Raw genomic sequence first — 23,566 nt, 5'->3', positions numbered from 1 at the left:
CGTTTCCTATGTACAACATAGTGATTCAGTATCTTTATATGTTATGCTATGCTCACAAGTGTAGCTACCATCTGTCACCATACAACACTATCACAATATCACTGACTATATTGATGCTGTTCCTTTTATTCCCATGACTTCATCCCATAACTAGAAGCCTGTACCTCCCACTCTCCTTCACCCATTCTGCCCATCCCTCCATCCCTCTTCCCTCTGGCAACCTTCAGTTTGTTTTCTGTTTTTATAGATCTGCTTTTTGTTTATTTTGTTTTTTTAGATTCCATATGAGTGAAATCATATGGTAATTGTCATTCTTGATCTGCCTTATTTCACTTAGCATAATACCCTAGAGGTATTAGGTCCATCCATGTTGCAAATGGCAAGATCTCACCCTTTTTATGGCTGTGTAATATTCCACTGTGTGTGTGTGTGTGTGTGTGTGTGTGTGTGTGTGTGTGACATCTTCCTTACCCACTCATCTATCAATGGACACTTGGGTTGCTTCCACATCTTGGCTATTGTAAATAACACTGCCACAAACATGGGGTGCAAATATCTTCAAGTCAGTGTTTTCATTTTCTTTGGGTAAATACCCAGTAGCAGAATTACTGGATCATATAGTATTTCTATTTTTAATTTCAGGAACCTCCATACTGTTTTCCACAGTGGCTGTACCAATCTACATTCCCACCAACAATGCATGAGGGTTTCTTTTTCTCCACATCTTCGCAAACACATGTTATTTTTTGTCTTTCTGGTTTTAGCCATTCTGACAGGTGTAAGGTGATATCTCGTTGTGGCTTTCATATGCATTTCTCTGATGATTAGTGTGATGTTAAGCATCTTTTAGTGTATCTGTTGGCCATCTCTATGTCTTCTTTGGAAAAATGTCTATTCTGGTCTTCTGCCCATTATTTGATCAGATTGTTTGGATTTTTGGTGTTGACTTGTAGAAGTTCTTTATATATTTTTGATATTAACCCCTTATCAGATATATCATTTGCAAATATCTTCTCCCATTCAGTAGGTTGCTCTTTTGTTTTGTTGTGAATTCGGTTATCAGTTCTAGCAGTTTTTTGGTGGAGTCTTTAGGGTTCCTATATATAGTATCATGTCATGTGCAAATTGTGACAGTTTTACTTCTTCCTGATTTGGATTCCTTTTATTTCTTTTTGTTGTCTGACTGCTGTGGCTAGGACCTCCAGTACTATTTTGAATAGAAGTGTTGACAGTGAACATCCTTGTCTTGTTCCTGACCTTGGGGAACAGCTCTCGGTTTTTCCCCATTTAGGATGACATTAGCTGTGGGTTTTTCATATATGGCTTTTATCATGTTGAGATATGTACCCTCTAAACCTACTTTGTTGAGGGTTTTTATAATGAATGGATGTTGTACTTGGACAAATGTTTTTCCTACATCTGTTGAAATCATCATATGGTTCTTACTCTTTCTCTTATTGATGTGATATATCATGTTGATTGATTTGTTAATATTGAACTACCCTTGCATCCGAGGAATAAATCTCACTTGATCTTGGTGAATGATTCTTAATATATTGTTGGATTCTAGTTGCTAGTATTTTGTTGAGGATCTCTGCATCTATGTTCATCAGAGATACTGGTCTTTAGTTACTCTTTTCTTTGTGATGTCTTTGTCTGGTTTTGTTATCAGGGTAATGTTGGCCTTATAGGATGAATTTGGAAGTTTACCTTTTTCTATTTTTGCAATAGTTTGAGAAGAATAGGTATTAACTCTTCTTTAAATGTTTGGTAGAATTTGCCTCTGAAGCCATCTGGCCCTAGAATTTTGTTTGTTGGGAGTTTTGTTTTTTGTTTTAATATAATTTATTGTCAAGTTGGCTAACATACAGTGTATACAGTGTGCTCTTGGTTTTGGGGGTAGAGTCCTGTGATTTACTGTTTACATACAACACCCAGAGCTCATCTCAACAAGCGCCTGCCTCAATGCCTATCACCCATTTCCCCCTCTCCTCTGCCATCCCCCCGCCCCCGGGAGTTTTTGATTGCCAATCCAATTTTAAAAAATTTCTTTAAATGTTTTTATTTTATTTTTGAGAGAGAGAGACACACACAGTGAGAGCAGGGGAGGGGCAGAGAGAGATACAGACAGAATCTGAAGCAGGCTCCAGGCTCTGAGATGTTAGCGCAGGGTCCGACATGGGGCTTGCACTCACAGACTGCAAGATCATGACCTAAACCAAAGTCAGACACCCAACTGACTAAGCCACCCAGGCACCCCCCGATCCAATTTCTTTGCTGGTAAGTGGTCTGTTCACATTTCTATTTCTTCCTGGTACAGTTTTGGCAGTTCATATACTTCTAGGAATTTATCCATTTTTTTTTCTAGGTTGCCCAATTTGTTGCCATGCAGTTTTTCATAATATGCTCTTAGAATGGTTTGTATTTCTGTGTTGTTGGTTATTTCTCCTCACTCATTTGTGATTTCTATTTTAGTCCTTTCTCTCTTTTTCTTGATAAATCAGTTGAGAGGTTTATCAATTTCATTGATTTTTTTTTTTTTTTTGCAAAGAACCAGCTTCTGGTTTCATTGACCTATTCTATTGTTGTTGTTGTTTTACTTTCTATATATCATTCATTTTTGCTCCAATCTTTATTATGCCTTCCTTCTGGTGGTTTTAGGTTTTGTTTGTTGTTCTTTTAACTCCTTTAGGTATAAGGTTAGGTTGTTTACCTTGGATTTTTCTTGCTTGTTGAGGTAGGCTTATATTGCTATAAGCTTCCCTTTTGGAATCACTTTTGCTGTATTCCAAAGGTTTTGGACATCGTGTTTTCATTTCTATTTGTTTCAATGTACTTTTTAATTTCTTCTTTGATTTCCTGGTTGATGTATTTATTGTTTAGTAGCATGTTATTTAACCTCCATGTAGTTGTGGTCTTTCCAGATATTTTAATGTGGTTGACTTCCAGTTTCACAGCATTGTTGGTCAGAAAAGGTTCATGGTATGACTTCCATCTTCCTGAATTTGTGGAGTTGAGGCTTGTTTTGTGGGCTCATATGTAATCTATTCTGGAAAACGTTTCTCTGTGCACTTGAAAAGACTGTATTCTGCTGTTTTAGGATGGAATATTCTGAATATATCTGTTAAATTCACATGTTCCAGTGTGTCATTCAGAGCCATTTTTCCTTGTTTATTTTCTACTTAGATATCTGTCCATTGGTGTTAAGTGGGGTATTAAAGTACTATACTATTTTTGTGTTATTATTGATTTGTTCCTTCACGTTTACTAACTGTTTTATGCATTTGGGTGCTCCTGTTCTGGGTGCATATTTACACTTGTTATATAGTCTTGTTGGACTGTGCCCTTTATTATTGTATAGTGTCCTTCTTTGTCTCTTGTAACATTCTTTGTTTTTTTAATTTTTTTTAATGTTTATTTACCTTTTGAGAGAGAGAGAGCGAGCGAGCGAGTACAAGAAGGGGAAGGGGAGAGAGGGAGGGAGACACAGAATCCGTAGCAGGCTCCAGGCTCTGAGCTGTCAGCACAGAACCTGACGCAGGGCTCGAACCCATGAACCATGAGATCATGACCTGAGCCGAAGTTGGACGCTTAACCAACTGAGCCACCCAGGTGCCCCCAACATTCTTTGTTTTAAAGTCTATTTTGTTTTATATTATTGTTCTTCTGGCTTTTTGCCAGATAGATGTTTCTCCATCCCCTCACTTTCAATCTGTAGGTGTCTTTAGGTCTAAAATAGGTCTCTTTTAAGCAGCATATAGATGGGTCTTTTTAAAAATTATCCATTCAGCCATGCTGTATCTTTTGATTGGAGCATTTAGTCCATTTACATTGAAAGTAATTATTGATAGATGTGAATGCATTACCATTTTATTACTTGTTTTATAGTTGTTATTGAACATTTTCTCTGATCTTTTTTTTTGTTCTTCTTGCATGGTTTGCTGGTTTTGTTTTTGTGATACATTTGGATTTCTTTCTCTTTATTCCTTGCATATTTATTAGTGGTTTTTGATTTGTGGTTACCATGAGGTTTGTATATAACATCTGCTTATAGAATTTTATATTAAGTTGATGGTCCTTTAAGTTTGAACTAATTTTTTACTCCTATCCCTCCTACATTTTGGGTATATGATGTCATATTCTACATCTTTTTGAGTTTCTTGACTCATTTTTTACAGAAATATTCACTTTTACTGTGTTTGTGTTTCCTACCTTGAAACTGTCATTTTTGATCTTTCCATTTCACGCAAAGGGTCCCCTTTAATATTTCTTTCTGGTCTGGTTTAATGGTTATGAACACCTTTAGTTTTTGTTCTTCTGTAAAACTCTTTATCTTTCCTATTCTGAATGATAACTTTGCTAGATACAGTATTCTTGGCTGCAAATTTCCCCCATTCATCATTTTGAATATATCATGCACTCTTTCAGGCCTGGAAAATTTTTGCTGAAAAATGGGCTGCTAGCCTTATGGGGTTTTCCTTGCATGTTACTGTCTTCTTTGGTCTTGCTGGTTTAAACATTTTTTCTTTATCACTGTATTTGGCAATTTCATTACAATATGTCTTTGTATGGATATCCTTTTGTTGATTTTGTTGGAGGTTTTCTATACCTCCTGGATCTGGATATCTATTTCCTTCCCCAGATTAGGGAAGTTTTCAGCTATTTCTTTAAAAAATTTTTTTTTAATGTTTATTCCTTTTTTTGAAAGAGAGACAGCATGAATGGGGGAAGGGCAGAGAGAGATGGAGACACAGAATCTGAAGCAAGTTCCAGGCTCTGAGTTGTCAGCACAGAGCCTGATGCGGGGCTTGAACTCATCAACAGTGAGATCATGACCTGAGCCGATGTTGGACACTTACCTACTGAGCCACCCAGGCAACCCTCAGCTATTTTTTAAATAAATTTTCTGTCCCCTCTTCTTTGTCTTCTTCTGGGACTCCTATAATACGAAGATTATTGTTTGATGGAGTCACTGAGTTCCCTACTTCTATTCTTGTTTTACATAATTCTTTTTTCCCTTTTTTGTTCAGCTTGATTACTTTTCATTTCTCTGTCTTCTAGGTCATTAATTCATTTTTCTGCTTCTTCCAGCCTGCTGTTCATTGCATCAGGTGTGTTTCTAATCTTGTTTGTTGCACACTTCATCACTGATTGGTTCATTTTCATCTCTGTGTTAAGGGTCTCTCTGATGTCTCCCACTCTTTTCCAAAGTCCAGTGAGTATCTCCATGATCATTGCTTTAAATACTCCATCAAGCAAGTTACTTATGTCTGTTTTGCTTAGATCTCCAGCCATGGCCTTGTCCTATTCTGTCATTTGGGAGAAATTTATCTGTCTTCTCGTTTTGTCTAAGTCTCTGTGCCTATTTCTCTGTGTTAGAAAAGTCAGCTATATCTCCTGTTCTTGAAGGTAATGGTGTTACGAAGATGTTTTGTTGTCTGTTCCTTGTAGTGTCCCCTTTCTACAGGGCCTGGTGCTTTTGGGAGTGTCTCCAATGTGTACTCTGTGTGCACTGCATCTGTGTCCTGGCTGCTTTATCCTTCAGGCCAGTTGTCTGCAGAGGCTTTCTTTGTTGGGGGCAGTGTTTGGTCCCTGGCCTGAATCTGGCAATTGTTTACTAGGTATGCTCTGGTCTGCTTGTAAAATGGGACCTATTGCCACTGACACCGGAACTGAGGCTCTGCAAAACTCCCAGGTTGGCAGACATAGTGTGAGCTGGGGTTTGGGACAGGCTTCTGGGGGAGGGGGCTTGCCACAGTTGGACTGAGGTGAGCGAGACTGAGAAGGGGGGTTTCACCACAGCATGGGTGAGCAGAGCTTCGTGTAAGCAAGTTAGGTAGTAAGTGTCAGTGCTGTGTTCCTGTAGGTGGTTTTGTGTTTATGCTGAGAGATAGCAGAGGGAAATAGTGTCTACCAGTTTCTTTATTCCCAGAGAGGTCTTTCCATGAACGCTGCCTTTCTGGGACATACTCCGAAATGAGCAAATACCCGCTCCACTGTATGCTCAGGTGCTCTTCAGATCACCATTTCAATGCTGAATGTCCAGGCATTGTTAGCCTTCCTTCTCTCCAAGAGCAGTACAATGCCTTTCAGGGTCTATCTGAGCTAAGCCCATTGACCTTTAAGACCCCAGGCTTTAAGCTCCACTGGTTGCAAGAACTCACAAAATTTGGCCCCTCTCACTTTACAAACCAATTGCTATGGGGATTCATTTCCCCCATGTTGAGCTGCTCTGTCTGCTAGTCTGTCTCTCACCCTTCTCTACACTGCAGCTACCTCCCCACTGCAGTGGCCATGATCTTTTTTTCTCCCAAGTCCCATCTTTGCACTTCCTACCTTCTTTGATGTGGCCTCTTCTCTACCTTTAGTTGTGGAGTTTGTTCTGCCAGTCTTAAGGTAGATTTCTGGTCTATTTAGTATGATTTGATAGTTATCTAGTTGTGTTCATGGGATGAGGAGTGTCTAGGATGCTCCTACACTGCCACCATCTTCCCCTTCTCTCCCCTAACTCCATAGCTTTTAACACTTTGATCGTGTGATAGGATCAAGCACAGTCTTCCCTCCTTTTTGTCAGTGTGAACCATGATTTGAGATGTTTTATCATAAACTGGTGAGTGAACCACTGAGTTGCCAGAGGGAAGGGGATTGGGAGGATAGGCAAAATGGGTGAAGAGCAGTGGGAGATACAGGCTTCCAGTTATGGAATGAATAAGTCATGAGAATAAAAGGCACTAGCGCTGGAATTGGTATTAAGGAAATGCTTGCTGACTGAAGGAATCATAACTATACAAATTCCCATGTCTTATCTAAGAAAATTTTCAACATTCCTATATTCACGCATCTTTAATGAACTTAAACATAATCAAAGGCCTAGTGACTGAAGAGAGTATCAGAGAGAGACTATAGAATGTATGTAATAAGGTTATATAATGATTATGAGAATATAATTCTAGATCCAGATTACATTGTAGTTCCTTCTATTATTTTTTTTCTAAATATAATTTATTGTCAAGTTAGCTAACACACAGTGTATACAGTGTGCTCTTGGTTTCAGGAGTAGATTCCCCCAAGTAGCTCCTTCAATTCTTAGTGATCGGACCTGGAAGCAAGTCCTTTTAGTCTCTCTGTGACTCACTTTTCTCATCTGTAAAATGAGGATCATAATCATCCCTATACCTCATAGGGTTGTTTTGAGAATTACATGATTAATATATAAAAAATATTTGACACTTCTTACTACATAATAAGTACTCCATAAATGTTAGCTTTTCTTACCTAAATCATATAGAGTAATCCAGCATATCTATGGACAAGGCAGTTTGGGAGAAGTCTAGTGATCTCTTTAACTTCAAAATTACTGAAAACAGCTATTTCCTGAGTGCCTGCTATGAGCTAGGTACTGTGACAGAGTTGGGTAAAATTTAGTATCTGCTGCCTTCAGGAATCTTTCCTTCTTGTTTTGAAAGATTTTCCTGGTGAAAGTCCTTGATATTCTAAGATTTTGGTCACACATGCTAGTATGTTAGCATCTGTCATAAGAGTTTCTTGTAAAAGTTTCAGTAGTTCAGCATGTGATTACTCAACAAAGAGTTTTTTCTTCTGCACACAGCTATAGCTACTGGTATATTCCTCAAAGATGTCTGCAGGCTTTCCTAAGGTCTCAATTTCAAGTTCGTTTACCTCAGGCAACCACTGATTTGTTTCTATTCCTAAAATTGTGTCATTTCGAGAATATTCATTAAATGGAATCCTATATTATGTGAACTTTTGAGATGGGCTTTTTTCACTCAGCATGATGCCCTTATGATCCACCCAAGTGTATCAATAGTTTATTCCTTTTTTTTTTTTTTGCTGAGTAGTGTTCCACTGTATGGATGTACTAATTTGTTTATACATTCTCCAGTTGAGAGACATTTGGATTGTTTGTAGTTTTTGGTGAATACAAATATAGCTGCTTTAAACACTGTCATATAGGTTTTCATGTGAATGCAAGCTTTCATTTCTAGAGGGTAAATGCCCAGGGATGGGATTGTTGGCTCATATATATACATGTCTAATTTTATGAGAAAGTGACTAGCCATTTTCCGGAGTGGCTATACCATTTTATATTCCCACTACCAATGTATGATAATTCTATTTTCTCAGTATCCTTGCCAGCACTTGGTATTGTCACTATATTTTATTGTAGCCATGCTAATAGGTGTGTAGTGTATCTTATCTGGGCCTTAATTTGCTTTTCCTTAATGGCTAATGATGTTGAATATATATATTTTATTATTTTAGAAAGAAAGAGGGAGAGAAAGAGAGAGCATGAGCAGGGGAGAGGGTCAGAGGGAGACAGAGAGAAAGAGACAGAGAGAGAGAGAGAGAGCATCTTAAGCAGGCTCCATCCTCAGCATGGAGTCTGACACGGGGCTCAATCCCAGGACCCTGGGATCATGACTTGAGCTGAAATCAAGAGTTGGATGCTCAACCAACTGAGCCACCTAGGTGCCCCTGTTGAATATCTTTTCATGTGCTTATTTGCCATCTGCATATTTTCTTTCATCAAGTATCTGCTCAGGTGTTTTGCCCATTATCTAATTGAGTTATTTGTTTTCTTATTTTTGGGTTTAATAAATCCTTTATGAATTCTGGATGTGATTCCTTTGTCAGATATGTAATTTGCAAATATTTTTTTCTAGTCTAAGGCTTATTTATTTATTTATTTATTTAAAGTTTATTTGTTTATTATGAGAGAGAGAGAGAGCGCACATGAGTGGCGGAGGGACAGAGGGAAAGAGAGAGAGAGAGAGAGAGAGAGAGAGAGAGAGAGAGAGAGAGAGAGAGAGAATCCCAAGTAGGCTCCACACTGCCAATGTGGAGCTCAATGCGGGTCACAAACCATGAGATTATGACCTGAGCCAAAGTCAAGAGTTGGAAGCTTAACTGACTGAGCCACTCAGGCATGTCGCTTATTTTTTTGAACATTGTCTCCCTAGGGTCTTTACCAGAGCAGAAGTTCTTAGTTTTGGTGAAGCCTAATGTATTCACTTTTTCTTTATGTATTATGCTTATGATGTCATTGAAATTTTTATCTTATGTTTTCTTGTAGAAGTGTCACAGTTTTAGGTTTTACATTTATGTATGTATGTATGTATGTATGTATGTATGTATGTATGTAGGCTTCATGCCCAGCACAGAGCCCAATGCAGGGCTTGAACTCATGACCCTGAAATCAACACCTGAGCTGAGATCAAGAGTTGGGACACTTAACCAACTAAGCCACTCAGGCACCCTTAGGTTTTACATTTAGATCTATGGTCTACTTTGAGTTCATTTTTGTATAAGGTGCAAGGTTTAGGTTAAAGTGGTTTGTTTTTGTCTATGGTATCTAATTGCTCCACAACATTTGTTGAAAAATCTCTGTTACTTATTAATTGTGACACCTGGGGAAATCATCTAACCTCTCATGGCCTCACTTTTCTTTCCTCAAAAATGGAGATGATAATAGGACCTAACCTCTAAGGATGAAGTGAGGATTCCAGACTCTATGTGTAAACACGCAGCACACAGTAGATAGTAGTAGCCATTATTATTACTTACAGAGTTTCAAATTTTGGTATTTTACGTTATGATTTACAAAATTTGATAACATATAATACACTGTCTCTTTTTAATCCCTTCCATGGATGTTGGAGAACATGGATCAGTGCTAAGGTAGATTCTGGCAGATGGGTTCTACTGAGATGATGGCTGAAAGTACTTGTAGTGAGGAAATCACAGCAATTCCCAGTTGGGAGGGGTGCTGAGGCCAAGGCCAGTTCAGTACAAGTCAAAAGTGTGTAGCCAAAAACAGGAAATAAGAAATGAAGTCAGATATTATGGAAATCAGAAAGAATTCAAGAATTTTCTTCTGAATAGGTAAGGGCAAATGGGGTTCTGGACTTTGAGTGTGTATAAAGCAGAATACTGAGATACACTGTTACTGAGTTGTGGCCTCACAGCCTTGTTTAAAGGTCTTGGCCTTGGCTTTTCACTTCAGGATGCTCTTTACTAGCTGTGTGGGGAGTCTTTTGCCTTCTCTTCTCTAAGCGAATTTAGTCCAAGACCGTGTTTTTCTGTGAACTCTCTTACTTTGGTGCCAACAGTGGGGTGATGTGCCAGGTACCCTCTGGGAAGTCTTTCTAAAACATTCTGCTTAGCAGATCTGAAAAGGCTGAAGAACCTTCTCAGGAAGCTGATTGTGCCTGTGGTAGGTCTTGGTCTGGAAGCTGTTTCAAAAGCTGGATACCACTGCCACTTTGTTGATTCCCACTATGCTCTCTGGTATTGCATACCTTGTTGGCTCCCCAGGAACTCTCCTTAGTGTCCCTGAGAAAGAGCTGGAAGCTTCAATGTTTTTTTTTGTTTGTTTGTTTGCTTTTTACTTCCTTTTTGATCTGTGTTCTGAGATCCTACATGAATTAATCTTTTGTGATAGGCATGTGTAAGATACCTTGAAAAAGTATACTGTTATTGGGAAAGTTGTAACCACAATCAGCCAGACCAGAGATTCCTACCAGTCTGGTCAAGTGTGAAGTTTTACGGGCTAGAGGTAGTGTCATTGGAAACTGATAGTGTAATTGAAATTGCCTCTGAGCTGCAAGATACAGCAAAACAAATATGTTTTATAGCACAGTACTGAGTATCAACTTATTGTGGTGATTTATGTGTAAGCCTCCAAGATAATAATGGCACCTGACTTCAGTCAGTCCTTTGCAGTTTAGAAATCCTTGTGTTGTTCCCTATTTAAATTGATTCTTACAACAAGGATGAGAGAGGCAGTGCAGGGATTATTATTCATATTTTACAGATATGGAAGCTGTCAGGGACTTAGAGCTGGAGGGGGCTGGGATATCCTTCATAGTGATCAAAACCAGAGGCTCTGAGGCAGATTGCCTACTTCTTTTTTGAATTTCTGTATTCTGGTAAAATATATATAACATCAAATTTGTTATTCTGAACACTTGTAAGTGTACAATACAGTCGCATTACATTAAAAATGTTGTATAACCATCACTACTGTTTCTAAATTATTTTCATCACCCCAAACAAAAACTCTGTAGCTATTAAACAACTCCCAATTAGACCTCCCCTCATCCCCTGGTAACCTCTAATCTACTGTCTGTATGAATTTGCCTTTTCTAGATACTTCATATAAGTAGAACAATATAATATTTGTCCTTTTTTGGCTGCCTTATTTCACTTAGCATAATGTTTTCAAGGTTCATTCATTTTGTAGCACGTATCAATCACTAGGTCATTTCTTCCTATTGCCATATACAGAATGTTCGTGGTGTATGTGTGTCTATGTGATATATATATATATATATATATATATATATATATATATATATACCACATATTGTTTATTCATTCATCTGTTGAGAGGCATTTAGGTTGCTTCTACACATTGACTACTATGAATAGTGCTACTATGAACATTTGTGAACAAGTTTTTGAATACTTGTTTTCACTCTTTTGGTATATACCTAGAGGTAGATTTGCTGGGTCATGTGGTAATTCCATGTTTAGCTTTTTTTAATGTTTATTTATTTATTTATTTATTTATTTATTTTAATTTTTTTTTTCAACGTTTTTTATTTATTTTTGGGACAGAGAGAGACAGAGCATGAAGGGGGGAGGGTCAGAGAGAGAGGGAGACACAGAATCGGAAACAGGCTCCAGGCTCCGAGCCATCAGCCCAGAGCCTGACACGGGGCTCGAACTACGGACCGCGAGATCGTGACCTGGCTGAAGTCGGACGCTTAACCGACTGCGCCACCCAGGCGCCCCTAATGTTTATTTTTTGAGAGAGAGAGAGAGAGAGAGAGAGAGAGAACAAAAGAAAGAGAGAATGAGCACAAATGAGGGAGGGGCAGAGAGAGAGAGGGAGACACAGATTCCGAAGCAGGCTCCAGGCTGTCAGCATAGAACCTCAACTGTGAGAGCTCACAAACTGTGAGATCATGACCTAAGGTGACGTCAGACACTTAACTGAATGAGCCACCCAGGCTCCCCTTATATTTAGCTTTCTGAGGAACTTGCAAACTTTTCTACATCAATGGTACCACTTTACATTCCCACAAGCAATATACAAGGGTTCCAATTTCTCCATATCTTCACCAACACTTGCTACTTTTTTTTTTGTTAAAAACCACATCCTAGTAGGTGTGAAGGGGATATATTATTATAGGTTTTATTTTCATTTCTCTAATCACTAAGAATGAGCATCTTTTCATATGTTTATTGGCCATTTCTATATCTTCTTTGGAGAGACGTCTATTCAAGTCTTTTACCCATTTTTAAGTTGAGTTGTTTATCTTTTGTAAATATGTTTATTTTTGAAAGAGAAAGAGCATGTGTGTGGAAGCAGTGGAAAGGGCAGAGAGAGAGGGAGAGAGAGAAAACCAAGCAGGCTCCATGCCATCAGTCCAGAGCCTGATGTGGGGCTCGAACACACCAACCATGAGATCATGACCTGAGCCAAAATCAAGAGTCAGACATTTAACCAACTGAGCCACCCAGTTGCCTCGTTGTTTATCTTTCTGTTGCTGAGCTGCAGGAGTTCTCTATGTTCTGGTTATTAACACTTATCAGATATATGACTTCTAAATATTTTCTCCCATTCTTTTTTTTAAAGTTTATTTATTTATTTTTAGGAAGACAGCATGAGTAGGGGAGGGGCAGAGAGGGGGAGACAGAGAATCCCAAGCAGGTGCCGCACTGTCAGCATGGAGCCTGATGCAGGGCCTGAAATCATGAAACTGAGATAAGACCTGAGCCAAAACCAATAATCAGACACTTAACTGATTGAGCCACCCAGGGGCCCCCAAATATTTTCTCCCATTCTCTAGGCTATCTTTCACTTTCTTGATAATGTCCTTTGATGCACAAAAGTTTTTTTCAAAAAAAATTTTTTTAAGTTTATTTATTTTGAGAGAGAGAGCAAAGGAGAGGCAGAGACAGAGAGGGAAAGAGAGAATCCCAGGCAGGCTCCATGCTGTCAGTACGGAGCTTGATGCGGGGCTTGAACTCCTGAACTGTGAGATCATGACCTGAGCCCAAACCAAGAGACAGACGGTTAACTGACTGAGCCACCCAGGTGTCCCAAAAGTTTTAAATTTTGATGAAATCAAATTTATCTATTTTTCTTTGTTGCTCATGATTTTGCTATATTTAAGAATTCAATGTCAAGTCCAAGGTCATAAAGATTTACTCCCATGTTTTCCCCTAAGAGTTTTATGCTTTTATCTCTTATTTTAGGTTTTATTCACATAGAGTAAATTTTGGGTGAGATGTGATGTAAAGGTCCAAATGCATTATTTTGCCTGTGGAAATACACTTGTCCCAGCCCCATTTGTTGAACAGATTGTTCTTTCACCATTGAATGGATTTGGCATCTTTGTTAGTTTCTGACTTAAAGTCTATTTTGTGTGTGTGTGTGTGTGTGTGTGTGTGTGTGTGTGTTTGTGTTTATTCTGTGTGTTAATAGTATATCTACTTCATCTTTCTTTTGGTTACTGTTTGCAAGTAGTCTCTTTTTATGGCTGAATAATACTTCACTGTATTTATACATATACATATACATATACATATACATATACATATACATATACATATTCACATATACATACATATACATAGCAATTTACACATTCAATGCGATCCCTATCAAAATAACACCAACACTGGGGCGCCTGGGTGGCTCAGTTGGCTAAGAGTTCAACTCTTGGATTTGGCTCAGGTCATGATCTCATGGTTTGTGGGTTTGAGCCTGGTGTTGGTCTCTGCACTGACGGTGTGGAGCCTGCTTGGGATTCTTTCTCCCTTTCTCTTTGCCTCTCCCCTACCGTGCTCTCTCTCTCTTTCAAAAAAATAAACTTAAAAAAATTAAAAAAGAATAACACCAGCATTTTTCACAGAGCTAGAACAAACAATCCTAAAATTTGTATGAAACCAGAAAAGACCCCAAATAGCTAAAGTAGTGCTAAAAAAGAAAAACCAAAGCTGGAGGCATCACAATTCTAGACTTCAAGCTGTATTACAAAGCTGTAATCATCAAGACAGTATGGTACTGGCACAAAAAACACATAGATCAATGGAACATAACAGAGAACCCAGAAATGGACCCACAAATGTATGGTCAACTAATCCTTGACAAAGCAGGAAAGAACATCCAGTGGAAAAAAGAGTCTCCTCAGCAAATGGTGCTGGGAAAACTGGACAGTGATATGTGGAAGAATGAAACTGGATCACTTTCTTACACCATGCACAAAAGAAATTCAAAATGGATGAAAGACCTAAATGTGAGACAGGAAACCATCAAAATCCTACAGGAGAACACAGACAGCCACCTCTTTGATCTTGGTCATAGCAACTTCTTATTAGACATGTCTCTGGAGGCAAGGGAAATAAAAGCAAAAATGAACTATTGGGACCTCATTAAGATAAAAAGCTTCTGCACAGTGAAGAAAACAATCAATAAAACTAAAAGAAAACTGACGGAATGGGAGAAGATATTTGCAAATGACATATCAGATAAAGGATTAGTATCAAAAATCTATAAGGAACTTATCAAACTCAACACCCAAAATACAAAGAATCCAGTGAAGAAATGGGCAGAAGACATGAATAGACACTATTCTAAAGAAGACATCCAGATGGCTAACAGACACATGAAAAGATGCTCATCATTACTCATCATCAGGGAAATACAAATCAAATCCACAATGAGATACCACTTCACAGTAGTCAGAATGGCTAAAATTCACAACTCAGGAAACAACAGATGTTGGTGAGGATGCTGAGAAAGGGGAATGCTTTTTCACTGTTGGTTGGAATGCAAACTGGTTCAGCCACTCTGGAAAATAGTATGGAGGTTCCTCAAAAAATTAAAAATAGAACTACCTTATGACCCAATAATTACACTACTAGGTATTTATACAAAGGATAAAAAATGCTGATCCAAAGGGGCACATGCACCCCAATGTTTATAGCAGCACTATCAATAATAGCCAAATTATGGAAAGAGCCCGAATATCCATCAACTGATGAATGAATAAAGGAGATATGGTATATATATATACAATGGAATACTACTTGGCGATCAAAAAGAATGAAATCTTGCCATCTGCAACAACGTGGATGGAACTAGAGGGTATTATGCTAAGCAAAATAAGTCAGGCAAAAAAAGACAAATATATGATTTTGCTCATATGTGGAATAAAAGAAACACAACAGATGAACATAGGGCAAGGGAAGGAAAAATAAGATAAAAACAGAGAGGGAGGAAAACTATAAGAGACTCTTAAATACAGAGAACAAACTGAGGGTTACTGGAGGGGAGGTGGGTGGTAGGATGGGCTAAATGGTGATGGGCATTAAGGAGGGCACTTGTTGAGATAAGCACTGGGTGTTATATGTAAGTGATGAATCACTGGGTTCTACTCCTGAAACCAATACTATACTGCATGTTAACTAACTTGAATTAAAATAAATTAAAAAAAAGAACTTGACAAAATTTATATGCTCTGATAATAAAAACTTACAACAAACTAAGAATACATAAGAACTTCCTCAATCTGATAAAGGGTATCTATGAAAAACTTAAGGTAATGTCATGCTTAATGGTGAAAGACTGAATCCTTTCCCTAAGATCAAGAAAAACAGAATGGTTTCTACTATCAACACTCCTATTCAACATCATCCTGAAGGTCCAAGCTGATGTAATAGGTGAAGTAAGAGAAATAAAAGACATACAGATTAGAAAGGAAGAAATAAAACTGTATTTACAGATGGCATGACTGCCCATGTAGAAAATCCCAAAGAACCTACAAAATACCTACTAAACTAATAAAGTCAGAAGACAGAAGTTAATATACAAAAATTAATTGTATACCAGCAATGAACAACTGGATAAACAACTTGGAAGTTTCTTATAAAGTTAAACACACACTTAACATATTACCTATAGCAATCCTAGGTATTTACCCAAGTGAAATGTTTATCTATGTTTACACAGAAACCTGTATGTAAATGTTTTTATAGCAGCTTTATTCATAATCACCAAAAACTGGAAAAAAATCCGCAAGATATCCTTTAATAGGTGAACAGATAAACTGTGGGACACCCATACAATGGAATACAACTTGGCCAAAAAAAGAAAAAAAGAAGGCAGAAACTACTGATATAAGCAATAACATAAATGAGTCTGAAACACGTTATGCTAAGTGAAAGAAGCCATACTGTATGTTTCTATTTATATGACACTGATGCAAAGGGAAAACAATAATAACAATACACATCAGTGTTTGCCAAGTGCTAGGGATGTGGGAGGAGCTGACTACAAAGGGGGTGAGGAATTTGGGAGGATAATAGAATTATTCTACACCTGGACTGTGATGGTGGTTATACAACTGTATGTGTCATCAAAACTCTTGGAACTGTACACTAAAAAAGGTAAATCTTACTGTATGTCAGATTTACTGTATGTCAGATATGCCTTAATAAAGTTGAAAAAAAATCAATGTCACTTGCCATACTAACGGAATAAAAACAAACAATAAGATCATCTCAATAGGATTCGGAAAAAATTTTTGAATGTATGTTCATGATAAAAACTTTCAGGAAACTTGGGATAGACAGGAACTTCTTCAACCTGATAAAGGGCATATACAAAAACCTACAGCTAATATCACACTTACTGGTGAATCTTTCCCTAAGATTGTGAACAAAGCAAGGATATCCCTTTTCACCTACTCTATTCAATATTTTACTGGGGGTTCTAATAAGTACAATATGACAAGGTCAAGTTAAAAAAAAGAGGCGTACAGAGCAGATAAGTAAATCCCCATTTGCAGATGACATGATTGTCTATGTAGACTCTATAAGCTATAAAGAGTCTAAAAAGCTATAAGAACCAACAAATATATGCAAACAATTGTAAATTGAAATTAAAAAACACTTCCAATATCATAAAAATATGAAATACTAAGGAATATATTTGACAAAAGATGTGCAACACTCGTATACTGAAAATTAAAACACAAGGGAGAGAAATTAAAGTTTTAAATAAATGGAGAGATGCACTGAGTTCATAAAACACTTAATATTGGTAAGATGTAAATTCTCCTCAAATTTACGTATAGATTCTGTGCAGTCCTAATCAAACTCCCAGCAGACTTTTTTGTAGAAAATGTTAAGCTTATTCTAAAATTTATATGAAAATGCACAGAACCTACTTTTCCCAAAACGATTTTGAAAAAGAATAACAACTTTGGAGGGCTGATGTCAGAACTTATTATAAAGCTAGTATAATCAAAACATGTTGGTACTGGCATAAAGATAGACATGTACATCAATGGAGTAGAATCTAGACAATGACTTATGGACAATTGATTTTCACAAAGGTGCCAAGTCAGAATGAATCAATCATAGACTTAAATGTAAAGCTTAAAACTAAATTCTAGAAGATAACTTAGAGGGAAATCTTAGTGACCTTGGGTTTGGCAAAGATTTCTCTCTTTTTTAATTGTTTTTAATATTTATTTATTTTTGAGAGAGAGAGCACAAGCAGAGGAGAGGGAGAGAAAGAGAGAGGGAGACACAGAATCTGAGGCAGGTTCCAGGCTCTGAGCTGTCAGCACAGAGCCCAATGTGGGGCTTGAATTCTCGAACCATGAGATTATGACCTGAGCCAAAGTCAGACGCTTAACCGACTGAGCCACCCAGGTGCCCCTGTTTTGGCAAAGATTTCTTAAACAGGACATGAAACCCATTAAACATAAAAGAAAAAAATGTCAATAAGTTGGATGGCATCAAAATTATAAAGGCTTGCTCTTCAAAAGACATTGTTAAAAAAGGGAAAGGCAAAAAAAGGGAAAGGCAAGTCACAGACCAGGAAGAAATTTTTAAAAAACATAAAAGTCCTTTGTTGGATGTATCTAGTATATATAAAGAATTTTAACTGAAAAGTGAGAAAAAAGACAACCCAGTGAAAAAATGGGGATGATCTGAACGTATATTTCAGAAAACATACATATGGCAAATAAGCACATAAAAAGATGCTCAACATTAGTCATAAGGGAAATGAAAACTAAACCCACAATGAGGTACCACTACCCCTTCACTAGACCACCTCAGGTTTAAAAGACTGACCATACTCAATATTGGTGAGAATGTACAGCAACAAGAACACTCATAAATTGCTAGTAGGAAGTTATACCACTTTGGAAAACAATTTGGCAGTTGCTTAAAAGTTAAAATGTACACCTACCATAGGAGACAACCAGCCAGTCCACTCCTAGGTTATCTCCCCAAAAGAAATAAAACATATATCCACACAAAGACTTGTACACAAATGTTCAGTACACTATTTGTAATAGTGAAAAACTGGAAACAACACAAAATGTCCATCAACAGGTGAATGGATAAACATATTGTGGTATAGCCATACAACAGGAGGCCATTCAGCAATAAAAAGGAAAGAGGTATTGATACACACAGCCACATGGATGAACCTTGAAATACTTACACTGAGTGAAACCCAGAAAAAGAAAATATACTGTATGATTCAATTTTTGTAAAATTCTAGAAAATAAAAAACGAGTCTATAGTGACAGCAGATTAATGGTTGCTTGGAGATAGGGAGGTAGAGGGGTGAACTAGGGAGAGGAGAAAGGGTTTACAAAGGGGAACAAAATTAAGTTTTTGTCATGATGGACACTGACATTATCTTGATTGTGGTGAGGATTTCATGGGTGTATATCTGTGTCAAAGCTTACTAAATTGTACATTTTAAATATATACAATTTATTGTGGGCCAATCATACCTCAATGAAAATGTAAAAAAATTAACTGACCTTCAATAGAGGCAGTGATGGAAAGGGTTCTCTACTCTTGATCTTTCACATTTGTTCACAGATATTCAAAGGTATCATTAGGAAATCAGACTTTCAGGTAGAAGAACTTCATATTTTGAAGTGTTTAATTCTAAACAAAAAGGAAGCTATTTTCCATTTTTTCCTATCCCCAATATAGACAAGAGAAATGACAGTTCAAGCTGTCCATACCTTCACTCGAGCTGCAGTGCCTTCCATTCCACGGCTCTGAGTCTCTTTCCGCTTATCTGCAACCTCCCGTTGTTTTTGGAGAGCATCCTTGAGACGCTTGTTGGCAGCAGCTGCCTAAATAAAAACAGCTCATAGTAATGTTGAATTGAGGGTTAAAAAAAAACCATTTTAATTTCCAGCATATTAGTAAAGAAAAATGAACAAAATCTTTTAAAAATATTTATCTATTTTGAGAGAGAGTGAGCAAGCACAATTGGTGGAGGGGGGAGGCAGAGAGAGAAGGAGAGAGAGAATCCCAAGCAGACAGTGCAGAGCCCAATGCAGGGCTTGAACTAACAAACTGTGAGATCATGACCTGAGTCGTAATGTGTGACCCAAGGTACACATTTCAAAGTACCACAGACTGAAAGTGTCTGGAAATGTCACAAATTACTCTGTATTTTGTTTGGAAAGAAGCAAGCCCAACTGGGGGAAAAATCCTTATCCGCATGGTACCATTTTCTTCAGATTTTTATCTGCGCACAGTTTGTGACATATAAACAGGGATTAAGACTTAGGAATCGCTGGTCAAGATTGATATCCCTGGTTTCTCAGGACACTGGCTCATTTAAGGGATATTACTATGTCAGCATTTAAGCCTGAAGGTGACAGTACACCTGACCTAGCAGATTGGGTTTTCTTACCTCCTCCGTTTTACGTCTGAGCACATTAGACTGTTTCTGGAAGTTTCTTTCAAGTTTGAGCAGTTCATATTGCCTCTTACGGTCCTGAGAAGAAAAAAGTCAGACTTTTAATTGCTATTCAGCCAGCTGACATAAAACCTTATAATGTAACTAAAGAGTCTTTCAGTATAACAGTCAGTATGGAAAACAGGATTTAATTTTCCTCAAAAAATTAAAAATAGAACTACCATACGATCCAGCACAATCTCACTACTGGGTATATATTCAAAGGAAATGAAATCAGTATCTTGAAGATATATTTGTATGCTCATATTCATTGCAGCATTATTCATAGTAACCAAGATATGGAAATAACCTAAGTGTTGACAGATGAATGGATAAACAAAATGTGGTATATGTATACAATGGACTATTATTCAGTCACAAACAAAAAGGAAATCTCACTATTTGCAACAACATGGATGAACCTAAAGGTCATTATATAATTGAAATAAACCAGACATGAGAAAGATGAATACTGTATGATCTCACTTATATGTGGAATCTAAAAAAAGTCAGACTCATAGAACTAGAGAGTAATAGTGGTTACCAGGAACTGGGGGTGGGGAAAACATGGAAAGGTTAGTCAAAGAGTACAAACTCTTGGTTATAAAATGAGTAAGTTCTGGGAATCTATATATAATAGTGACTATAGTTAATAATACTGTATTGTATAATTGAAATCTGCTAAGGAGTAGATCTTAAGTGTTCTCTTTACACTGAAAAAAACAGGTAACTATGTGAGGTGATGGATGTGTTGCCAATGGGAAATGTGACATCTCCAAATTTATTCTTCTGAGATTGTTACGACTATGCTGGGTCACCTCCATTTCAATATGAATTTTAGGATCAGCATGTGAATATTTGGAAATAAGCCAGTTGGAATTTTGATTGAGATTATACTGAATCTGAGATCAATCTGGGGAGTATTCCATCTTAAATATATTAAATCTTCCCATTCATGAACATGGGTTATATTTCCATTTATTTTGATATTTAATTAATTCAAAGATGTTTTATAGTTTTTAGTGTATAAGTTTTACACTTGTTAAGTTTATTCCTAAGCATTTTATTCTTATTGATGTTACTATAAATGGAATTATTTTCTTCATTTTCAAATTGGTTTCTAGTGTAAAGAAATACAACCGGCTTTTGTACATTGACAAAATGTACAAATGCCTCGAACCTTGCTGAACTCATGTATTAGTTTTACCAGTTTTTGTAGTAGATCTTCTAGCATTTTATACATACAATATAAGATCATGTCATCTGCTAACAGGGAGAGTTTTGCTTCTTCCTTTCCAATCTGGATGCCTTTTATATATTTTTCTTGCTTAAGTGCCCTGGCCAGAACCTCCAGGACAATATGGAATAAAAGCAATGAGAGTGGATATTCTTGTCTTGTTCCTGATCTTAGGGGGAAAGTATCCTGTCTTTCCCCATTAAGTATGATGTTAACTGTGGGATTTTCGTAAATGCCCTTTATCAGGTTGAGAAGTTTCCTTTTACTCCTAGTTTCTTGAGTGTTTTTGTTATGAAAGGGTGATGGATTTTGTCAAATATGTTTTCTATGTCTATTGAGATAATCATGTGGTTCTTATTCTTTATTGTACTGATATGGTGTAATACATTAATTGATTTTCAGATCTTAAGGAAGGCTTGCATTTTTTCAGATGAACCTTACTTGGTCATGGTGTATCATTCTTTTTATATGTTGCTGGAATCAGTTTGTTGATTTTGGAGATTTTCACATCTATATTCTACAGTTTTCTTGGGATGTCTTGTTTTGGTGTCAAGGAAATACTCATAGAATGAGCTGGGAAATGTTTCCTTTGCTTCTGTTTTTCGGAATAGTTTCCAAAAATTTGGTATTATTTCTTCTTTAATTTTTTTAATTACAAATTTTTTAATGTTTATTTCTTTTTGAGAGAGAGAGCGAGCGAGCAGGGGAGGGACATAGAGAGAGGGAGACACAGGATCTGAAGCAGGCTCTAGGCTCTGAGCTGTCAGTACAGAGCCTAATGCTGAACATTTCTGTTCATCTGCTAGCTTTGGGTTTAGTTTGCTTTTTTTTCCCCAGTGTCTTAAAGTGGAAGTCTAGGTTATTGATTTGAGATATTTCTTCATTTTTAAAAAATGTTTACTTATTTTGAGAGTGATAGTGCAAGCAGGGGAGGGGCAGAGGGAGAAGGGGAGAGAGAATCCCAAACAGGCTCTGCACTGTCAGCACAGGGGCTTGATCTCACAAACCATGAGATCATGACCTGAGCCGAAATTAAGAGACAGACGCTTAACGGACTGAGCCTCCCAGATGCCCCTCACCTTCCCCTTTAGATAAGACATTCTTCTAGGCGAGAGCTCATATAATACTCATTTTCCATGGTATCTAGCAGATAGTACCTTGCATGTAGTAGATGTTTAAGAAATAGCTGCTAAATTCATGAATGTGTCACATTTTTGGAAATAACTAGCTGTTTGAAGAGAGGCTTTAATGCTAGTCAGCCCCAAGAAGGCTTTGTTAGGTAGGCCTTTGAGAAGCTGTAGTTACTTACTCGTTCTTTTAACTGGATTACTTCTTTGTCTTTTTGTTGTTTCCATTGTCTAAACTTCTCAGCATCCTCTTTCATCTGACGCATCAACTGTACCCGCTGGTTTTTCATCACCTGTAAAAACAAAAACCAATACAATTATTAGTCATCTGCACTTATTCTAAGCTGATGTGCAGATGGATAGACTAACTATTAAGAAGAGAGAAAACCCAGAGCTAAGCTGAGAAGGCTACCAACAGATTTTCTGAATAGGCTTGCAATACCCCTTGCTATGCTTGCACAGGGTTTCCAAGTATAGACTACACAGATGAACATGTTGAAGAAATTTTTAAAAATGTACCGACAGCTAAATTCAGCCCTAAATTCATTGTACATAAATGAAATTTCAGGGAAATATCTACTAAGCCCCAAGGACAAATCCACTTAGCAATCACTGTATTCTAAAGGTTTCAGTATAAGTGGCCTGTTCACTCCACTTTGCAGATGTCAGAAGTTGAACATTCAATATCTGAAAATATTCTCCAGGTGTCTGTCAGTTTGCAACTAGTTTATGAAATCCTTCTACATAATCATGGAAGGTGGTTAGGATATCACCATAAAATACTAAGGTATCTTTCTCCTTTGGTTTCAGGGAATCTAACATTAAACTCTGAATGTTAAAGCAGGGTTTCATTGTTCAGACTCTAGATGACTACCAGCACAATGTCGTGTAAAAGGGGCATTTGTGGAGATTCACACACTTGCAGATGATGGCCCTGCCTGCTACTTTCTCACCTGACAATGCCTCCGTAGTATAATTCTAAATGGAACACCTATGTTTGTAAGTTTTAATGAAACAAACCCAAGGATGAGCATTTATTACCCGTATCTCCTGGTTCAGTTTGGAAACCGTATGCTCTGTGGATTCTTTCAGCTTCAGAAGTTTGGACTGTTCATTGAGTTTCTTCTTCAGATCAGCTATTTGACCCTCTAGCTCCTGGAGACGTTTACGGCGGCGCTCACTCAACCTAAAAACAGACACTATAGGAATGAAGACTAGCAACAACAAAGCCTGACTTCAAAAGACATAGACTCCCAGGTTCACAATCCTGATATATACAAAATAGGTGACCAGTTGCATAGTCATCTTCAAATAATTAATACCACCCAAACAACCAAAACTGTCTCATTAATGGGAGCTCAATACCAAGAGTAAAACAAT

The 23,566-nt window shown here is 37.4% G+C and overlaps 1 protein-coding gene across 1 annotated transcript in view; it reads right to left on the bottom strand.

The window, feature by feature from the left end:
* Positions 1-23,566, bottom strand: part of KIF4A (kinesin family member 4A) — a 120,918-nt gene that overhangs the window by 21,251 nt on the left and 76,101 nt on the right. The window contains exons 16-19 of the mRNA XM_058714432.1: positions 23,228-23,372; positions 22,369-22,479; positions 19,778-19,861; positions 19,095-19,208 (exon numbers count right to left, since the gene is read on the bottom strand). Of these exons, the coding sequence (XP_058570415.1) occupies positions 19,095-19,208; positions 19,778-19,861; positions 22,369-22,479; positions 23,228-23,372 (454 nt within the window). The remainder of the gene's footprint in view (positions 1-19,094; positions 19,209-19,777; positions 19,862-22,368; positions 22,480-23,227; positions 23,373-23,566) is intronic.

The sequence above is a fragment of the Neofelis nebulosa genome, chromosome X (assembly GCF_028018385.1).
Source record: "Neofelis nebulosa isolate mNeoNeb1 chromosome X, mNeoNeb1.pri, whole genome shotgun sequence".
Taxonomy (NCBI): domain Eukaryota; kingdom Metazoa; phylum Chordata; class Mammalia; order Carnivora; family Felidae; genus Neofelis; species Neofelis nebulosa.
Note: the sequence above shows the minus strand (reverse complement) of the source record. Positions and strands in the feature narration are given on the sequence as shown.